Source organism: Balaenoptera ricei, chromosome 12, assembly GCF_028023285.1.
Source record: "Balaenoptera ricei isolate mBalRic1 chromosome 12, mBalRic1.hap2, whole genome shotgun sequence".
Classification (NCBI taxonomy): Eukaryota; Metazoa; Chordata; class Mammalia; order Artiodactyla; family Balaenopteridae; genus Balaenoptera; species Balaenoptera ricei.
In genome coordinates this window covers 87,441,287-87,461,988 of record NC_082650.1, presented here as the reverse complement: position 1 = coordinate 87,461,988, position 20,702 = coordinate 87,441,287, and the positions used below count along the sequence as shown (strand labels likewise).

Genomic DNA, 20,702 nt, shown 5'->3' with positions numbered 1-20,702 from the left:
GCTTCTCAATTTAAGATTTGCAGGAAAAACTGATCAAACTTGTGGGGAATAGGTGACAGTGTGTGAATTTACCAAGAAAATGAATTTAATGATGTAAAATGAAAGAATAAATGTATCTTTCAGTAAGTACATTTGGTGTAAAAACTCTGATCCAGAACCATAATATTTATAACCACTCATGATACTCTTCTGAAAAATTTATATTAGGTGAGAAGTCAATTATGAACAGAAGCAGCATAGCAAGATTTACTGTACCTCCCATCCAATGCATTTCAAGGAATATTTATTGAGGACGACCTTACAGCAGTAAGTGAGAAGTCAATTATGAACGGAAGCAGCACAGAAGGATTTACTGTACCTCCCATCCAATGCATTTCAAGGAATATTTATTGAGCACGACCTTACGGCAGGCCCCGAGGAAAGAGATGTAGGGAACACAAACGTGGATCAGACATGTTCCTGACTTCCTGCAGTTTCCACACGACAGGGCAAAAAGGGACCAAGGGTTACAGGTTCAGAATAAGGAGAGATCGCTTCTATCTGGGGGGTAGGGCGTCATCAGAGATGGTTCCGTTGCAGAATTAATACTTCAATTGTATCTAGGAGGGCACATGGGATGTCCAGTCAGAGAAATAGAGGAAAAAGCCATCTCCTCCTGTGATGCAGGGCATCCCAAAGAAAACAGGCAGGCTGAGAAGTGCAGAGAGTGTTTGGGAATTAGCATGAAGTCTAGCTTGGCTGGAACACAGGCTCTGAGCAAGGCAGAAATGGGAAGTAAAACTAGGGGATAAACAGACAGTTTAGGATTTCAGACTTTTCTTTATTGTCCGTGGAAATCCACTGGAGATTTTTAAATGAAGAGGAGAAATGATGCTGGATGCTCTGCTTTGCAAAGACCAATATGGAGGCACGTGCAGACTTGGAGCCCTACCGTTCCCCAGGCATGTCACCAGGACTGCGGGGACACGGCTGGAGTTCTAGATGCAGGACACCCTGCGATGTGCAAGAGTCCTGGAGAACGGAGAGATATCCCAGCCGAAGTACCAAGAGAACCTTGTTGCGAGCCGCAGTAGAAGGAAAGATGGGAGCAGGGAAGGCAAATCAGGAAGCGACTGCAATAATCAAGCAGCAGTGAACCACCTGAGCCAGCGGGTGGAGGTGGGCTTAGAAAGAAGGGTCAGACAGGAGGCTTTAAAGAGGAGGTGATAGGGGCTTCCCTGGTGGCGCAGTGGTTGAGAATCCACCTGCCAATGCAGGGGACACGGGTTCGAGCCCTGGTCCGGGAAGATCCCACGTGCCTCGGAGCAACTAGGCCCGTGAGCCACAACTACTGAGCCTGCGCGTCTGGAGCCCGTGCTCCGCAATGTCGGCAACAGTGGGAAGAATGTGGACGCTTAACAGAAACTGAACAAGCAAAACCGGAATCAGGCTCAAAACCCTGTGCAGCATAACTTCCTCGGATCCGCCTCCGTCCCGTGAGCGAACTCAACACCGCCTCCACCCCACGCCCTCGCTTCCGAAGGCCGGCCTCGAGCCCTGAGCTGGGGATGGGCCGAGCCCGGTCCACCCGGGCGGCCTGTGTTCCGTGCCTGGTCCTGCCATCAGCAGGGGGACCTACAACTGGACTGCTTTCTGCCCTATAACGTGAGCACGCGATGAAATAGTCAATTTTCTCAAAGCTCCAGCGCCCTTCCTCCACACCGTTCAGTCTTTCTGATGCTTTAGAAATATGATCCAGCTATGACCTCACTGCTTTGACAGTCAATGGAGGGAAAGTATTTTAATTAGAAATTCACAGCCTCCCAGCAAGAGAGAAGAAAAGGATAAGTGAGGCGTGAGGAGCAGCTAGTTTCACTGGCTGCAGAGAAACGTCTGGACACCGCCCGGTACAGGTCAGCTGACGAACATCTGTGAGAAGTGGAAAAACTCCACTCTCCACTCTCATATCGCAAGATACCTGGGATATTTCACTTTTCTGAAGCATGAAAATCCTCACTCAACATACTCAAGAGATGCTCTTTAAAAAGTAACAATGATATTTGGGAACGTTTCTGTGTTCTCACTTGGAGTTCTTTGTGTTACCCAGCAGCCTTTGAAACTAAGAACTTAAAATCAAGACCAGGGGGAATTTTTTAAAGTTAAATTTGAGTGCATCATGTTTCGTTTCCAAATCAGTTTCTCTCTAAGGGTTAAAATGTATCTAGTGAGAAAATATACATAGCTATATTTGCTGCAAAATAGACACATTTACAAATTCACACTAAAAGAAGTCTGGCAGGTTCTCAAAAGATTAAAATAGAGTTATCACATGACCCAGCAATTCCCCTCGTAGGTATGTACTCAAGAGAAATGAAACAAGTCAACACAAAAACCTGTAGAAAAATGTCCACAGCAGCATTAATCATAATGGCCAAAAAGTGGAAACAACCCCCATGCCCATCGATGGATGAATGGATGAATAAAATGTGGTACGTCCATACAACTGAATACTATTTGGCAGTAAAAAGGAATGAAGTACTGATACATGGTACAGCATAGAAGAACCTTGAAACATTATGCTAAGCGAGAGAAGCCAATCATTAAAAAATCCACATACTGCATGATTCCATTTATGTGAAATTTCCAGAATGGGCAAATCTATAGAAAGTGGATGAGTGGTTTCCTAGGTTTGAGAGGACTGGGGGGAAAAGTTGAATTGCAAGTGGATCTAGAGTTTCTTTTTGAGGTGATGAAAATGTTTTAAAGTGGACTGTGGTGATGGTTGCACAATTCTGCAAATGTACTAAAACTCAGTGGATTGTATACTTTAAACGGGTGAATTATATAGTATGTGAATTATACCTCAATAGAGTTGTTTTTTTTAATCACACTAAAATATTTCCTTCATCACGGGATGAGAGCAGAAAGGGTCATCATGTTTTTTTTTTTAAATACTTCATTTTTGTTTCCACTTTCTAGGGGGAATAGAAGCATATTGTATATCTAAGCAGCATTCCTGTTCCATTGTTTATCTGGATTATCACATGTTAAAACATCAGAAGGCGTTCCTGGATGAGTTAATGGATGAATGAATAAAGGAGGGAAGGAGGGAGGGAGGGAGGGAGAGGAGGGAAGGAAGACCCAGGAAAGCCCGGGGAAGGCACTTTGGGAGGGGTCCACAGAAAAGGAATACTCACAGGGAGGCCCCGAGGTCCTCGGGGTCCCACCTCTCCTGGCGGCCCCTGGCGGCCCTGTTATGAGGAAGGCAGGTAAAGAAACAGTTAAACCCCCTAACCCTTTGCTTAGTGATTACAACAGGTTACAAGGCATGAAAAGGTAACCTACGGCAACTTACCGGTTTGCCTGAATTCCCCAGTTGCCCAGGCTTCCCTGGAGAACCTGTGTTACCCTGAAGGTAAAATACAATATTTAGAGTAATCCAGGCAGTAAATAAGCATAATAATCAACCTGTCTTACCCAGACTGGGTATTTCTTACACTTCAATAGCATTACTTTCCTGATTTTACATTGAGATGTAAACTCTCTTTCTTGGTGGGTACATCAAAGCTCTTTAGATTTAGGTTAGGATACTGTTTTGTCACTTCCAGAGGCATAATAAAGATGTCAAAAATGTTTAAAAGCGAAGGCCAGATGTCCAAAAGTGAAGGTCTTTAGACAGACAAGAATAAGAGAGGATTTTTCTTTCTTTACAATATTAATTATATATGTCTTTCTTCAGCATTTCCGCCTCCAATACACTTCTTTGAGCCTTTTTATTGATACCTGACATTGACACCGTTAAAATTGTAAAAGATCATGCCAACATGAGGAAATAAGGGATGCGCCAGCAGGCTCCAGGGAAAGCAGGTGTCTGGGATCCCACCCCACCATCAGCTGCCCGTGGTCCACTTACTAGCGAACATCTCTGCTCGACTCCATGAGCCACTACGATCGGAGGGCTGGAGCCATGTAATCTAACAGTAATCAATTTCTACATTAGTCACAGTTTATTTTATTTAAAGTAAAGCTATATTTTAGGGGGCTTCCCTGGTGGCACAGTGGTTGAGAATCTGCCTGCCAATGCAGGGGACACGGGTTCGAGCCCTGGTCTGGGAAGATCCCACATGCCGCGGAGCAACTAGGCCCGTGAGCCACAACTACTGAGCCTGTGCGTCTGGAGCCTATGCTCCGCAACAAGAGAGGCCGCGATAGTGAGAGGCCCGCGCACCGCAATGAAGAGTGGCCCCCACTTGCCGCAACTAGAGAAAGCCCTCACAGAAACGAAGACCCAACACAGCCAAAAATAAATAAATTAATTAATTAAAAAAAAAAAAAGTAAAGCTATATTTTAGCCCTTTAATTTTTTCTTTCAACTATTGGTTCTTAAGTGCTAGAATATAAGCACTTAAAACTGATCATTATGTGAACAAAATGCTTAATATCTTTTAGTTTAAGGTAAATCATCTTAATAATATGCACTGACAATTTCTATGGCTTAATATCGTCCTCATAGTAAATCGTGAAGAGCAATAAAACTTTCTCTGTTTTACACTGGCAAAGGATGACTCTTTCAAGAAGGAAGTTCGATCAGCAACACTTCGTCACAGTACTATTTCTGCAGCTGGGAAAGAGATTAGTTTCTGAAGCCTTAAGGCCTTTTTGATTTCTCCTTAAGGTCAAACATAAAATAAAAGGCAGGTTGGAAATATATAAAATGATAAATAAAATATATTAGTAAAAGAATAAAGAAATAGAGAAAAATATTAATTACAAAGTTTTCATCTTTTACCTTTTCACCGGCAACACCCTTTGCGCCAGGAATTCCAGGTATCCCCTGAAAGAATGCACACAGAACTTAGGTTTAATCACCTCCTCTGAGAATCCGTGAGATGCCAAGCCCACTGCATACTGCCGAGGGGCTGGGGACATCGTGACAACCTCAAAGCTTTAGAGGGAGATTCTTCCTAGTTCCCCAATTTGAACAGTTATAGACCTACCCACAGTGTAGAAGGCAACTTTACTGTAACTGGCTTGTTATGTCTGAACACCCTTACAGCAAATTCTAGCTCTAAACTAAAATTACTTTTCAAGGATGAACTTCCAAATTAGAATCCTATTTTCAGATCAACAGGAGCTCTTCCTGGCATGATTTCATGTATGGAATACAAAACAAGGACCTATCAAAAACTCTAAGCCTTAAATAGAAAAAGAATGGCAGAAGAATGCTGGGTCTAAGATTTGGTGCTACTGGGAGGCCTGATTTCTCTGATTATTTTAAAGTGTCAGATATCATAATAAACCGAGGGCAGTCCTCAGCATTACCAAGTATCCCTTTTAACTTGAAATAATTGCCTCCAAAGAGCCAAGAATACACGTGGTATAACCCACATGAACTTCCAGCCACATTAATGCAGGCAAACACCAATTTGAATAATTCAAAATAGCACACAATCAAAAAATGAAATCTTATTATCTCACATTGTTCCCTGAACATACTCTCAACCTCTTATGGCTCAACCCTGGTACAAGGGCTTCAGAACTGGTTAAAAGTAGGAGGAAGTATAAAGCCTGGACCGCAGCTCAGGGTTAGTGAAACGATATAAGGAAGATTTAGTGAACTAAAGAGAGAGGAGGGATGCAAAATATAAAGTTAAAGCTTAGTGTGGTTATCAGAGAAATAACTAGGTATTCAGAGAAAAAGTACAAAAATGTAAATGTAAAACTGTAAAAATATAAAATTAAAGCATCATTTCTTCTCCAGAACTTATCAAATTACATACAAAACATGTTTCTCCCCCAAGTGCATATCTTCAAAATATGTATATAAACCCATCAACATTTAAATATTCAAATACTTACAGGTAACCCCTGCAACCCTGCTTCACCAGGAGGTCCAGGTTTCCCCAGTTCACCCTGAAAAAAATTTTCGTTGAATCTGTATGAACTGCTGTCCTTCTTTTAAGAAAAGGAAAGACCAAGACCTTCTAAGCAAAAGGACTATCCGCACAGCTGACCTTACGTGCACTTTTATAGCATGACCCAGTTCAGGGCGGGGAGATGGGATAGGACTTAGGACAGAAATGCAATCAAAATACATAATTTCCTTCTGCCTACTTTCATCAATGGGGCAATTTTACTGACTTTCTGAAACCAAGCAAACAAACATTCTATTCTAATAAAATTTTTTTTTGAAGTGTGATTGATTTAGAATGTTGTGTTAATTTCCGCTGTACAGCAAAGTGACTCAGTTATACGCATAGATACATTCTTTTCATTATTCTTTTCCATTATGGTTTATCCCAGGATATTGAATATAGTTCCCTGTGCTATACTGTAGGACCTTGTTGTTTATCCATCCTATATATAATAGTTTGCATTTGCTAATCCCAACCTCCCAGTCCGTCCCTCCCCAAACTCCTCCCCCTTGGCAACCACAAGTCTGTTCTCTATGTCTGTGAGTCTGTTTTGCGTTTTGCAGATAGGTTCATTTGTGCCATGTTTTAGATTCCACTTGTAATTGATGTCATATGGTATTTGTCTTTCTCTTTCTGACTTCTAATAAGTATCTTGAATTGACACTTGATTAAAAAATTAAAAGGAGGAAAAAAAGCCAAAACCAGCTCAATAAATGTCCCAGTGACGTAGTAATGGAAACCCTGTGCCTGGCGGGCCCCTGGCAGGGACGACTTCACCACCTTTAGACTAAATCACACAGCTACCTTTGCTCCCGGCATCCCAGGTATCCCGTCTCGGCCATCCACACCTGGCAAGCCCTAAAGACGCACAAAGAAACACACTGCCTCTTAGAAACACATGCTTCTTCCCTTCGTCACTTTCTAAAGTTTTATTACAATAATCACTTTGAAAAATGGGCTTGATGACTACAGCTCAGGACGTACCGTGTCGCCCTTGGGCCCAGGGAGACCAGGAATTCCTCGAGAACCCTGAGCCCCCTGCAGGGTAGAAAGGAGAAGACAGACAAGACACAATCAGTTACCACGTGTACTTAGGTCACATCAAAGAGATCAGCACAACCTCCATGCTCGCAGTGATTAACACGAATTCGAACTCACTCTGTCTCCCTTGGGACCTGTTTCTCCTAGAGGCCCTCGCTGCCCTTGATCACCCTGTATGAAAATAAAATTGTGTTTATGTAAGCAAAAGTAACTTATTGATAGACTTTTGAAATTATAAAACACCATCTACGTTACCTTGCTATTGTTCTTTCATCCCAATGGCTTTGCTCTATCATGGATGCCTCAAGAAATCTTTTTATAAAAATTATATTATCCTAAAAATTGATATTACCATAAGGATAATTGAGACTTACATGTCTATTGATTTCACTGTAAAGGCATAATGCTTCTGTGCTCTTTGGATGAATAGGTATAATAAAATTAAGGTCCACACTGCAGGTAACCTTGACATCAGTAACTATGTCTACACATCCTCTAGCCTCATTGACTATCGTGGTGGGTTGAGGTTTGGATGAGTTGCCAACCTTTTCTCCATATTACTTACTCCCCCAGTCAATAATAATGATTTCTGTCAGAATTACCCAGCTAATGTTGATATATGGTGCAGGCAGTAATAGATGAGAAGAGTGTCTTCCTAAAATACAGCTTTTGTTGAATTGCTTAACTGCTCTAAAACCTCAAATGGCTTCCTGTTGCTACTGGATCACTTCGGATCGCCCAGATTGGCATTAAACACTCTCCATAATGTGCTTCTACCTTATCTATTCAAGTTCATCTTCTCAAAAGGAGCTCTCCACCCAGGCTGTGCCAGCCCTAAGGCAGCACACACCCCCATCACCCCAACAGGGCTTCTCGCCACCTGTGTCCCCTGCCCTCCCCACCTGTGCTCACTGCCCTTCCCTCCCAGCACGGCTTTGCAGGCCCTCCTTCCTCTCAGGTCCACTTGGTGCATTACCTCCACCACGTGTTCTGGAGCTTGATCTTAAAATGTTATCCTTCAGTTACATTCTGTCCTTCCCACTGGACCTTGATAGTTGGAAATTCTATTTTACTTATACCTTTTCTTCTTTTCAATGTGGTATGAGAGATATTAATGAACAGCTTTTTGGTTTATTTACTTCCAAAACAGGTGTGAGGCAGTCCACAATAAGGACACGTGTGCACATGGCCGTCAGAATATCAAATAATGAGATCAGAAATCATAAGAGAGAAAAAGGACAGAACTACCCAAGAACTTAAAGTGGGACGGTTTCTGTGACTCTAAGCATCCTAGCAACCAAAGCAAAAGGAAAACACAGCAAGCATAAAAACTTAACAATTTGACTATACTTATGAGAAAAACAAAACCCATATCAAGTCAGAAGAACATTTCTCTGTACAAAAAAGAGATGCTTGTCTTAATTTTAAAATTTTAAATAAATATAGAAACTATTGCCCATTTTTCCACCTTATTCACATGTAAGGACACTTGCACACACACACATACATACAGCAAAAAAATCTATCATTGATCATTGCTAAAAAATCTATCAGTGGATCCCATGAAAGGAAAACTACTCACAGGTGCACCAGGGAGACCTTGCGGCCCGGGTTCTCCATCTAAGCCCCGAGCGCCCTGGAAATAAACGAGACAAAGAAATGAACTTGAGATCAGCCATGTATGCTAAAGGGCACACCAGTCTTTCTAAAGAACTTCAAGAGCCAGATAAAAAGGAGGTTTTGTGTTTTGTAATATATACTCTATTCATCAGTGAACCCGAGGAGTATTTAATCAGAAACCTCAGATGTTAAAACACTGGTTTACATTCTCTCATCCCACCAAAAGTACCTATACCCAATCTTTGATGCCACCCTAAATATTTTAAGTTAACAAACACTGCGTCCATTCCTGATTGCTGATATGAGCTACCTGTTTAGAGAACTTGGCAAGCCTATTGGAAAAGGTTTGATCATCACACTCCAGGGTTCTCAGGATCCCTACAGGAATTCATTGATGGTGAAGACCAAGGGGCCACCCAAATAGTAGCTGCTGTGGACTCCACAGCCCCCACACCAGTGGGAGGGATTTCTGGGACTCGAGATCCCCACCCAGACCTAGAATCAGGAGTCCAGCCATGTGATTCAGAGGAACGAATTGTAATAAGGATTGAAGCATCCCCTCTTCCATCCTGGATAGATGGTAGGTTCAGTATGTGTAAAGTAATTGATCTATTTTCTCCACAACAGATTTACCCTGCCGAGTGATGATGGCTAAAAACCACAGAGCTTTATACATCTAATCATCATGAAACTATCTCTGTCTTTGTTATCTATTGTACATATCGCCTCCCTATTTTCATTATAAGAATCAAAATGTGATTTGAAAACAAAAATATGGGGTTTTTAGTGCTCTCTACATATGCTGCATGACAAGACACACACCCCTGTTTAAAACTTTTTCTCATCTACCAGGTGAACAAGAAGGCAGACAGGCACCTGAAGTGAACAAGCCGTCTCCTAACAAACAGGCTTGAGAGGAGGAGATGATAAAAGAAATGGAAAGCAGTCAAAAGGGTATTGGGTAGATGTCAGGCCAAGAAAACCAGGTGGACGGTGTCTGCAGTAAGAATTAAAAATTAGAAAACCTTTGCTAGAAGGTTCAGACATGGGTAGAATCAAAGAAAGAAGCAGAGGCACCACAGAGCCTTGAAAGTCTTTGATCCCTAAAACTAGAATACAGCAGAAGGCATTCTCCGTCCACCAGTGAAGAAGAGGTTTGGGAGACCTGAAAAAGCCCTTGAATTCATCACTCACGTTGCCTGGTGGAAGCAGAGCCAGCCTTCGAGTTATAGAAATGGCTTGGTTGCTGACCCCTCTCTCTCGCTCTCTCTCTCTCTCTCTCTCTCTCTCTCTCTCATTGCTGTTCAGCACCAGCTGAGACCCAAACTGCTGTTACTAGGTAACCACTCCGCAGGTCTGAATTCACCAGAAGAGCTTTTTTCTTTTTATTGAAAACAATTTGACAAAAATCAGAGGAAATGAGAAATTTTGAAAACTACCAAGTAGCAAAATGCCTCAAATAAAGAGCCTATCAAGAACAGTAATTGGTTTCAAAGTGAGTGTCACATATTTCAGGAAGTGATTTAAACCCAGAAAAAGCAAAGGGCTGGGTATCAGCAACTTCAAAATAAATGGGATTTATCATTTAATAACAGAAGAGTACACACAGAATGTTACTTAAGGAAACATGAATACAGAAATGCAAAATATGTTTTTAAAAAGACAGTGTTTTTAGAAAAGAAACATAGAATTCTATAGGAAACAGAAGAGGGAGACAGGCACAGCGAGAGAACCTAGAGAGACAGAGAAAGCGGCTGAAAAAATGAAATTGATGGAATTATTCATGAAGCAATTCCTTCGATCCACAAAAATGTGCATCTCTTTTTTTAAAAGGTTGAATTTCATTTACTGAGCACCTACAGTGTGCCCGTTATCCCTGTCTGGTTGCTAATGAAAGACTCTGTGCTTCTGTGCAGAACAACATGAATTAGCCTCAGAGGTTCTGCAGAGGATAAGGCGAGGGTCTGGAGGGGTGGTGGGCAAAGAGCCCCGTTTTTAATTTTCTGGAGCCTACAAAGGGGCTTTCCTAACAAACTTTCTAAAAAGCGCTGACCACTTCCTTAACATCTGAGAGAAGCTAGACACACCCCCTCCACTCATACATACACACACACACACACACAGCAAGAAAACTATTTCTGAGCTCATCATGAACGTTCAAGCTTGCGTTGTTATTGCTTCTTCTATTCACTCAGACAAGCAATCCCTGCCCTGCCCTCCCCGCCCCCCCCCCCCCCCACCAAGGGCAATGCCTCATCCTTCTCAGCTCCACTTCTCCATCCTCCTGCCTTTGCGGGGCACTCCAGGTACTGTGTCAGTGTTATCAGTGTCAACTACTGATAAAGGAAAGAGATTAGACATAACAGCCCTGCTTACTCCTATTTACCCAAAAGAATTTAAAATATATAAAAATAACAAGTATCCTGTGTATGACTCATTTCTATCGTCTACGTTTATAACAGAAAGTAAGAACCCAACCGAACATCTACAAAGCACCCAATAAGAAATAAAAAGTGATGTTGTTAAAGATAAGAAGATATTTGAAGTGGCCCAAAACTTCAACATTGATGCAGTTTGGTAGTGTGTCATCACCATCATGATCTTACTTTTTCCCCTTTGGCTCCAGCTATGCCAGTAATGCCTCTCAAACCTTGAGCTCCCTGGAAATGTAAAAAAAGAGGAGTAAATTCTTCTAGTTGAAGCACACATTCTTTGATGTCATCACAAAAGCTGATCCAGGAGAAGGATGTTATCATAACCAAAGGTAACACTGAGAAAAAGTGACATTGTATTGCACGCAAACTTTCCTGGTTTAGAAGAAAAATCCAAAAGGAATTCTTCTGATGGTTAAAACCGTTTTTAAAAATTCTGAAGACTTACACAAATCTGGAATCGGAACAATGACTGATGGCAAAAAAGTAAGTATCATGAGCATCAAAGAATGACGATAAAGCATTTGACTTTTAACTCACACAGAATACACTGCCACTTTTGCCTCCTTCACGGTTTGTAACTTGGTTACGGGTCACATGATCGTGATTTTAAACCTTGGACTAATCTTTCCCCACCGGTGTGTGCCATCCAAGGCAAGAGGTCCCCAGGCAGCCCACAAAAGCTTCTTCCTATAAGTGTAGCTGGGGTCTCCGTCATTCACTTGCCATCACTCTACGTTACACCGTTTCTACGAGAAAAGGCATTCTGAATTCCAATCTGGGGCAGGAGGAACCCATCTCCTCCCTTCTCGGGCACAGGAGTGGGTAATCCTCAAAGTGAGGGTGCAGGGTGTCGATCCTAGGACCCCCTTCAACACTGAATGTTGTCCTGCTTGACTGTCTGGACCCACAGAGGCAGGGCTCCAGAAGCAGATGCTGTAGAGGTGCCCCCTGGGGAGCAGCTGTGGGCAGACGCCCCATCAGGAAAGCGGGGGAGCCACTTCGGGGCAACTTGCTGACTGTCCGCAATGGCTTAGGATAAAGTAGCTCTAGGCCAGTCATTTCCCTGTGCTCTCACTGGAGAAAACGGGGCATCTCCATGACCAACTGTTTGTTTTGCATCCAGGTCAGTCCCAGTTCTCTGTAGATCAGTTAGGAACGGCCTGAAATACACATGGGCGGGGTGATCCAGCTCAGGACACAAAGTGAGATCTGGCCAAATCAGATTAAAGCTGCTCATTCTTGTGGGGCTTATTTTCTGACTCTGAAGGTAATCCAAAAAAGAATTCCAGAAATATTTGGGTCAATAGCAGAGACATGAGAATGACACGTATTGTCTCCCGAGCTTGTGCATAAGTGTTCCAAAAAGCATACTTTTTACAAATCTTGCATTCCTTGACAGATGCTGTATATTTAGAAAATGAAAAACTGTGAATTTTACAGAAATATTTTGGCATATCCTCTCCCAAACCCCAGAAGTTCAGCAAGCAGTAATGATATCCTCCAAAGACCACCGGGGTCCGACAACATAGTTAAATATGTTTCTAAAAATACTTCACCGGAGGTCCTTGAGCTCCAACCTCTCCTAGTTCGCCCTGGTCTCCTTCTTCACCCTGAAAAACCACAGAGAGAAGGGCATCAAATGCTATTCCAGCAAATGGACACTGAAATGGGCTCGGTCTAACTCGGCACGTGGTAAGTTCATCTGGCATCTCCTGAATTAGTCTACTATACTTTCTTAAATTATTTTATATGAGTAGTCCATATTAATTGCAGAACATTCAGAAAATACAGAGACGTATATAAATAAAGTCACCCAAATCCCACCTTTCCACTATAAACACCAGTAACATTTTGGATGCTATCCTTTCAAAGCTTTTCTAAAGAGAGAGAGAGGAGGGGAGGGAAAGAGGAAGAGGGGGAGAGAGAGAGAGAGAGAGGGAATGTATGCATTCATGTTCTAAGTATGTGTGTTGTGGGTGTATTATTAAGAAAGTGTGATCACACTACGCAAACTTTTCCTTAAACTATAATATTTTTAATTATGATTTTCATTTTAACTTTTTCATTACAGTTTTTGTACCATGTACAGTTTATTTTTTTAAATTGTACTTAAATTTAAATCTGTCTTTTCTTCCATGGCTTCTACCTTTGATGTTGCTCAGAAAAGCCTTCTCTGCCCCCTCCAAAATATATAAATATTCATCTATATTTTTCTTCTAGTAATTTTATAATTTCTTACATGAAATTTTTAATTATCAGTAATTTATTTTTATGTAAATATAGAGTAGAAATCTTTTTTTTTCCTGATAACTGGCACTCTATCCAATATCATTTATTGAATAATAGAGTCTCTCCACCCAGGTTGAAAAATTCATCTTTAATGTATGTTAAATTGATAAATATACTTGTTTCTGGACTTCTTTCCTATTCAGCTATACTGGTCTGCTGTATGATGTTGTCAATACCACAACATTTTAATTATCGAAACTCTATAATACATTTTAATCTCAGGTTGGGAGAATTCCTTTACCTTTATTTTTCATTTATAGTTACTCTTATTTTCAGATTTTCTTAAATGTTTACCCTTCCACATGAACTTTGGAATTGTTGGGCAGATCTTCACAAAAACACTGCTTGCTTTGTATTAGAACTTCATTAAATTAATAGGTTATATATAGAGAGTTAGAATCTTCACAATACTGAGTCTTTCCATCTCGGAACTCAGTGTATCTTCATATTTAGTCAAAACGTTTTCTTTTTCTTTCCACCAATAAAGTTTTGTTCTTTTCATTTTGTTGAATACTTCTTAAGTTTGTTCGAAAGTATTTTGACTACCTGGTGGCTATTGCCAATGGAATCTTCTTCCATTATGTTTTTTAACTAATTATTGGTTTAACTTTTTGATATTAATTTTATAATCTCTGATATACTTTAAAATGTTAGGATAGTCTAAACAGAAATCCAACTACTGTTTCTTACAGAAAGATTACTTTACGGACTCTGGGAAAAATGTTATTTTCTCTCTGACAAAGGTTTTACTTTTCACAATAGATATACTGTTCTACATTTTCTACGGTAATGAATAACTTAAATTGTGAAGTTCATCATGAGAAACATTCTTAGTTTTTGATATTTGTTCATAATGGTAGATTAAAATCCAGTTCTATTGTTTATTACATGTTTCAATTCACCCATTTTCTTACTCCACATGCTATACTTTATACATAGAGATTTTTGCACACAAACACACACATACACACACACCCCAAAGAAATACAAAAAATTCAGTAGAAGTATTAATATAGAACATTTGGGCATCTAATGCAAAGAACTAGGCTATACCTAAATAATTTACACTTGATTTTTGAATGAACTCTGAGAGTCTTACATATTGGATCTTTGTCTCATAATTATATTCAGATTACCTTCCATCAGATCATAAGATTGACAGTGGAGGGAGGTGGTCCTGATAGGAAAGCCAGTGAATAAGCTAGTTCATGGAGCAGATAATCAACACATACGTATGATTAAATACTACTTGTATTTCCCCATGTAAGTACAAAAACAACAGTGATTGTAATTTTTCATTAGCAGGTTTTGGGGTATTTTCCCATAGATTCTTGATAAACCTTGGAGTAATGTATTTGACTGAAATATTTCACCAGCAGATGAATAGCACACAATAACTAATCAATAACCACAAAGCTAAATGACAAATTGAGGAATAGCAATTTATTACCGTTTTACTGAAAGATTTTTGACTATTCATTCTTATCTTTATAAACAATTTTTAAAATCTTCATTAATTAATTTGTAGAGTAAACTCAAGGCAGAACTGTGAATCTGAAAGCAAACTTCAGGCCCCTAGTCTCATAATTCTTCATCTTTCTGCTTTCAGTCTACAGTTAAAAGCATCTATTAGCCTTTTCAAGATTCATTGTCCAAGGAGCTATCTTATCTTCATAGGTCGATTTTCAAAGACACCACTGAAAGTTTTAAGTGACATAAACATGTGAAATAAATTAAAGGAATTTTCAACAACTTTTAATGAAAATTTTGGCTAGTTACCTAACACACCAAAAAATTTGCAGTTTCCCCAGTGAAGACCAAACCAAATTTGAAAGTCCAGATAACTAACTTGTATAGGTCTCAAAAATGCTAGTTTCATGGGAGAGTGGAGAGACACTCTGACTGACAGGTCCATTCCCAAATCCCATGGGATGGGGAAGTGGAAGCTCCCCAAAGAAAAGGGGTCACCCAAAAAAAGAGAAAGGGATGCAGGGCATCAAAAATAGCAGAAGTCTACTAAATCTCCTTTATTATACGTATTACCTCCTGAATATTTGGTGTGATTTAATATTCCTACACACTTGTTTTTGTGGTTAGATGATATTCTATTATATGAATATGTCATACTTAATTTAGCCATGTTGGACATTTTTTCATTTCTGCGTCCTTAGCGCTTAGAATAAACCCTGGCACATAGTGGGTACTTAATAAATATTTGTTGGTTTCTTTAAATTACAAATTGAAAAATTCAATGGAGTAATGAGCACACAGAGAAATTTCCAAAGTACTTGATTTTTTTTTCTATTTTCTCCAGTTTGACATCAAGAACCCAGCTGTTATATGCCAGATAAATAAAATGCCTTAACTATTCAGAGCCTATGTAATAAAAGACTTTTAAAATGAATGTTCACACTGTAATAAGGTACAGGAAATTGGCTTATTTATCCTCATTATCTGAGATTGTTCAACAGCTTTACCTAAGGAGTTCAAGAATATTAATGCCTGGGAATCCCCTGGCGGTCCAGTGGTTAGGACTCCGTGCTTTCACTGCCGAGGGCCCAGGTTCAATCCCTGGCTGGGGCAATAAGATCCTGCAAGCCCTGCGGCACGGCCAAAAACAAAGGAATATTAATGCCTGCCTGAAGGTATTAATAAATTGCCTCTCAAGCTCTTAACTTCTAAAGAAAAAGACTTCTGCCACCCAATAAAGTTGTAGAAGGACATATTCAACAAAGTCTAGAAGACCCGCATTGATAAGAACAGTTTGACTTTGTAAAATATTATGGAGTTAACCGGAACTAAAATTCTACCGTGCAAGAAGTCAAATTCTTAGTTACTCTAAAGCGATTTCATCCTAATGGATGAAAAGAAAAAGCAAATAGGTCACCTTGCTTTAAATTTCAGCCTTGGTTTTTCTGCAGGACATGCCAGCCCTAATGCAAGTTGTGCTGTGGATTTCAGTTTCTACCCAGAAAATAATATAAGTGCCAATTGCTAACTTCCAGATTACTCAAAATCTAAGTTACACTGAAATGAGGTCAGAAACAAACAGATAAACTATTTCAGGACTTAAGATGAGAAGCTATGAGCCAATTTCCAACTTCCCTGTTTGCTAGTCTCAGCAACACTTGTCATAAAATTTTACTCCTGTCATAAAATTTTGTTTAGTGGAGTGGAACAACCGGCTAGAATCACATTTGACTATCAAAACCATCAAGGAAAAGAGCTGAGTGTGACTGATTTGAAAAGGAAAACAAGGGGTAGCAATACAGGAAAGAATGAAAGTGTATGGCGCTTTCTTTGTTCTTTTCTTCTGTAACTGAACAATGTTAGAATATGATGCTTAATCAGAATATTGACGCATCTACTGAGAACTTGTTAATCATCACTGGAAAAGGAAGGATAAAATAGTATGCTTTGATTATTCCTTATAATTCTTTATAATGAAAGTGATCACAACCTCCTAATCACAATTTTCCCACTAAATATTCATTGTCCTTACCTTGTGACCTTGTCTTCCGGGTTCACCAATCTCTCCTTTAGCCCCTTTATGACCCTAACAAATGCAAAAGTACGTAAGTACAGAAATAAATAAATAGACAAACAAACAGACGTGTTGAGTTTGGCACAGAAAGTGGTCAGAAGGCTCATAAAATGACCTTGCTCCCCCCAAATCTATGTCCATGTGCTGCTAAGAGAAAGGTGATGTCAGAGAAATGACAGCCTTAGAAGACCTTGATAACACCATGTGGGCTACATGACCACAGTATATAATAAATATCAGTTTCAGTTAATAGACAAACACTCTTCGAGAATAACAAACACCCCGTTACCTAGTTCAGCCACTGGGCAATGACTCACTGCCAGCTGGTCCCTAACCCTCCCCCCTCAGCTCCCTCCCACAGTTGGGCGAAGGGCATGAAGTCTTCTCCAGCATCAGTAACTCGCTCTCCAGAGGTGACGGCTGACCCACTCAACGGGCTACTCCCTGCTCTCTGGAGGCGCCCCTGAAAACCCTCTGCTTCCTCTGTGCCCATCTCCTTCCTAGAAGCAGAAGAAGGGCTTCCCCAGACACACGACTTTCTGCCTCTTCTTGTACACAGTTTAAGTGCAGGTGACAAGCTATAAGCAGCAGCCCGTGAAGGTTGCAGCGCGTGGGCAGAAATCCCCGTCTTTCACTGTCAAGCCCCCTGTTCTAAGCATATGTGTGCTTTGGGTCAGGGACATGAGGCAAATAAACATTCTGAAATTAAGTCTGTCAGAGCTTCCGCCCTCAGAACCTTTCTTGTACCAAGGGTGCAAGTCTCTGTGAAAAACAAGACACCAAGCCAGGCCCAAGTCTTCTGCAGTTATGGGAACCCACCAAAGCTAACCTCCACGAAAACCACAGTGGGAAACCCAGGGCCTCGGAGCCTTTCAGGTCTTTGGCAGAACTTCCCTGGTCTGGACTAGAGAGAGAAAGCTATTTAACCCCAGCTTTTGGTATTTATTCTCTTATTTTTATGGGCAATTTTGAAGTAGTTATGATGGCAGAGTGAGAGAAAAACACTTTTGGAAAGTCTCTTTTCTTCTCTATTTTGCAGTTTTTCCAATTCTTTTTAACTAAAACAGTTTCACATACATTATGTGTACGGTCCCTGGCCCGCATCTCTCATCACTGGAGCAAACTTCTGAACCTTCATTTGGTGTTGTAGGGCCCCTCCATCCAATACATTTCACTGGTATTTCTTCCCTGAACAGCACTGAATAATCAAGCATCTGTGTCTGTCAGGGTACCAGCGGGAATCTCCAGGACTGTATAAGGACCACAGAATAAGCGACACAGACTTGCCTAATCCGTCAAAGTGGGCACTCTGCACCAGAAAGGCCAGTGCTTCAAGGAAAGGCTCTGCTTTTCCTGTGGATAATACTCTTGAAAACAGAATCCAGCATGGACATTATTCTCTTACCCTCATGCCTGGCAGGCCTGGATATCCAGAGCGACCCGGTGGACAGGAATGGGGACACTGCCAGAGAGACAGAGAGACAGTGAACCAGAGCTTCTACTTTATGGCAAAAGGGTACGTCTTTTAGGATTCCAGCTACAGAACCCCAATTCAATTACATTCATTAAATAACTCTGACTACCCCCTTTCCTTTTTTATTCTTTTATTTTTAAACTCGGAAATATTCCTAGCTTACAGAAAAGTACAGAGAACATAACAAACCCTTTCCCCATGTATCCGCCACCCAGATTTAATGAATGTTACTATTTTGCCATATTTACTTCAGATTTAACTTGTTAAAAAAATAAAATGATTGCAGACAGGCCACTGTCCCAAGACCTGACCTTTGTCCCCTCCCACCTGCCCCCCACTCCAACAGCTCCGTCCTAAGGGTCACGTCCCCCCAACAAATGGACCAAAATTGCATTTAGTGCAGTTTCCCTACATCGCTTGAATATCAGTCTGCAAGTAAAACAAGTCTCAGAGGGGATTATTTGACTTCTATCTTTTAACATTGCAGTGCTCTGGTAAAAAAACATGTCTTAGGGCTTCCCTGGTGGCGCAGTGGTTGAGAATCTGCCTGCTAATTCAGGGGGCATGGGTTCGAGCCCTGGTCTGGGAGGATCCCACACGCCGCGGAGCAACTAGGCCCGTGAGCCACAACTACTGAGCCCGTGCTCTGCAACAAGAGAGGCCGCGACAGTGAGAGGCCCGCGCACCGCGATGAAGAGTGGCCCCCACTTGCCGCAACTAGAGAAAGCCCTCGCACAGAAACGAAGACCCAACACAGCCAAAAATAAATAAATAAATAAATAAATAAATTTAAGAAATTCTCCCCTCAATTAAAAAAAAAAAAAAAGCATGTCTTAGTCATAAAGTAAAAAGATTATGGAAAAAAAGATATTTCTATAATGAAAAATGATTTTTCTGAGTGTACACAAGTGACCAGGTCACCAGTCCGGCCGACTGCTCTGCTATCTGAGTAAAGTAAAAGACAGAAATACAGCATATTCCAGTGAGGTCATTTTAAAGAGAATTCACCTTTTAAAGAGAATTCCTGGTCTTTGACCTAAACTGTACTTTGTTCAAAGGAAAACGTCTTACCAATGGATCTCCATCATGAAAGCCAATTGTTCCCTAAAGTAAAGAAAATACTAAAGTTAAGAATATAGTGAAACATTTTCATTCAAACTACTAATAACAGAAAGTTCATTGGACAAAAATACAGTCAATGTATTTGTTCAATAACCTATAAGGAATAAATAGCATATAATATGCTAACATTCTAAAAACTTGACTTGGCCTATTCTGTTGGGAGAAACCTAAATTGCAGTAGATTATTTCTTTCAGGGGATTGAAGGGAAATAAAATGAGAGAATAGAAAATATGGAGAACTCTAAATCATAAATTAAAAATAAGGGTAATCTCCTAATTAACCGCATTTTAAAAAGTACTTAACTGTGTAAATCCTTTGTAAAAACTAGTTCCTTTGAAAATGTTCCTTTTATATGTCCAAGTTTTGAACATTTGAGAAATCACAACCCTCAAAGCACTTCAAATACAATGAGTAAACCATTCCCTGTGAAAACCATCTTTTAAATTCTTGTGATTTCTCTACTATTCTGGCCTAAAAAGACCAGCTCTGAATAAGTGAAAAAATCATAGTCATTCTGGAATTTTAGGACAATGACTTGATTTAAAGGTACTTCCATTTTTGGTTCTTAGGTTTCTTTAATCCCAACTCTCAGACGCAGAGAAATTCAAGCTGCAAATAACTTACGCTGGGTCCCGGGGGACCAGGGGGGCCCGGTGGTCCTCTTCTCCCAGGGTCACCCTAAGTTATTTGAAAATTGCGACACAGTGGTTATACACATGTCAAAACATAGTGCATAAAACTGGTGAGGCATGAGAAACTGACATTCCTAGAAACCCTGCAGAGCTCAGCCTGCATGGACCTGCCACCAAAATCGATAGGGGACCCACAATCCAATTACCTCCACAAAACCAGAAGAATAAAGGAGTTCCGGTCTCACCAAAGTAATAAGACAAGGCAGAGGGAGACTTGGGGAAAAAAAGCCAGTTCTTCCCTATAGGATGATCACTTTATCTACTCTGCAAACAAAGTGGAAACACTACGTATTTTTCTAGTTGATTTTCAGGGGAACCAGAACAGCCAATACTGCTAGTGCCGTCCAGCTAACAGCAGCAAGGAAGGCTTGCGCCTGCCTGAAGCTGCAGCAGGGAAGGTCGTCACCTCTGCAGGGCCAGCCACCCCTGGGGCTCTTCACCCAGAAGCTGTCACTCGGTCTGTCACTGCACGCTCTTGCAATTGGGACAGAAGATCAAGATGGCTAAATTCAAATAAGCCATTCAGATGAAAATGGATTCCAGTTAGACTTAATATCCAGAGTTCACTCCTGGAACAACTTTTCCTTCCT

At 40.8% G+C, this 20,702-nt stretch overlaps 1 protein-coding gene across 2 annotated transcripts in view; it reads right to left on the bottom strand.

The window, feature by feature from the left end:
• The window catches only part of COL9A1 (collagen type IX alpha 1 chain), an 83,793-nt gene that overhangs the window by 28,070 nt on the left and 35,021 nt on the right, over window positions 1-20,702 (bottom strand). For both annotated transcript variants that reach the window (XM_059942112.1, XM_059942113.1), the window contains 14 exons: window positions 20,045-20,098; window positions 19,369-19,401; window positions 18,229-18,285; window positions 16,782-16,835; window positions 12,547-12,600; window positions 11,162-11,215; window positions 8,518-8,571; window positions 7,053-7,106; window positions 6,879-6,932; window positions 6,699-6,752; window positions 5,839-5,892; window positions 4,769-4,813; window positions 3,335-3,388; window positions 3,177-3,230 (listed from right to left, as the gene is read on the bottom strand). In XM_059942112.1, coding sequence (XP_059798095.1) covers window positions 3,177-3,230; window positions 3,335-3,388; window positions 4,769-4,813; window positions 5,839-5,892; window positions 6,699-6,752; window positions 6,879-6,932; window positions 7,053-7,106; window positions 8,518-8,571; window positions 11,162-11,215; window positions 12,547-12,600; window positions 16,782-16,835; window positions 18,229-18,285; window positions 19,369-19,401; window positions 20,045-20,098 — 729 coding nt within the window. The remainder of the gene's footprint in view (window positions 1-3,176; window positions 3,231-3,334; window positions 3,389-4,768; window positions 4,814-5,838; window positions 5,893-6,698; window positions 6,753-6,878; window positions 6,933-7,052; window positions 7,107-8,517; window positions 8,572-11,161; window positions 11,216-12,546; window positions 12,601-16,781; window positions 16,836-18,228; window positions 18,286-19,368; window positions 19,402-20,044; window positions 20,099-20,702) is intronic.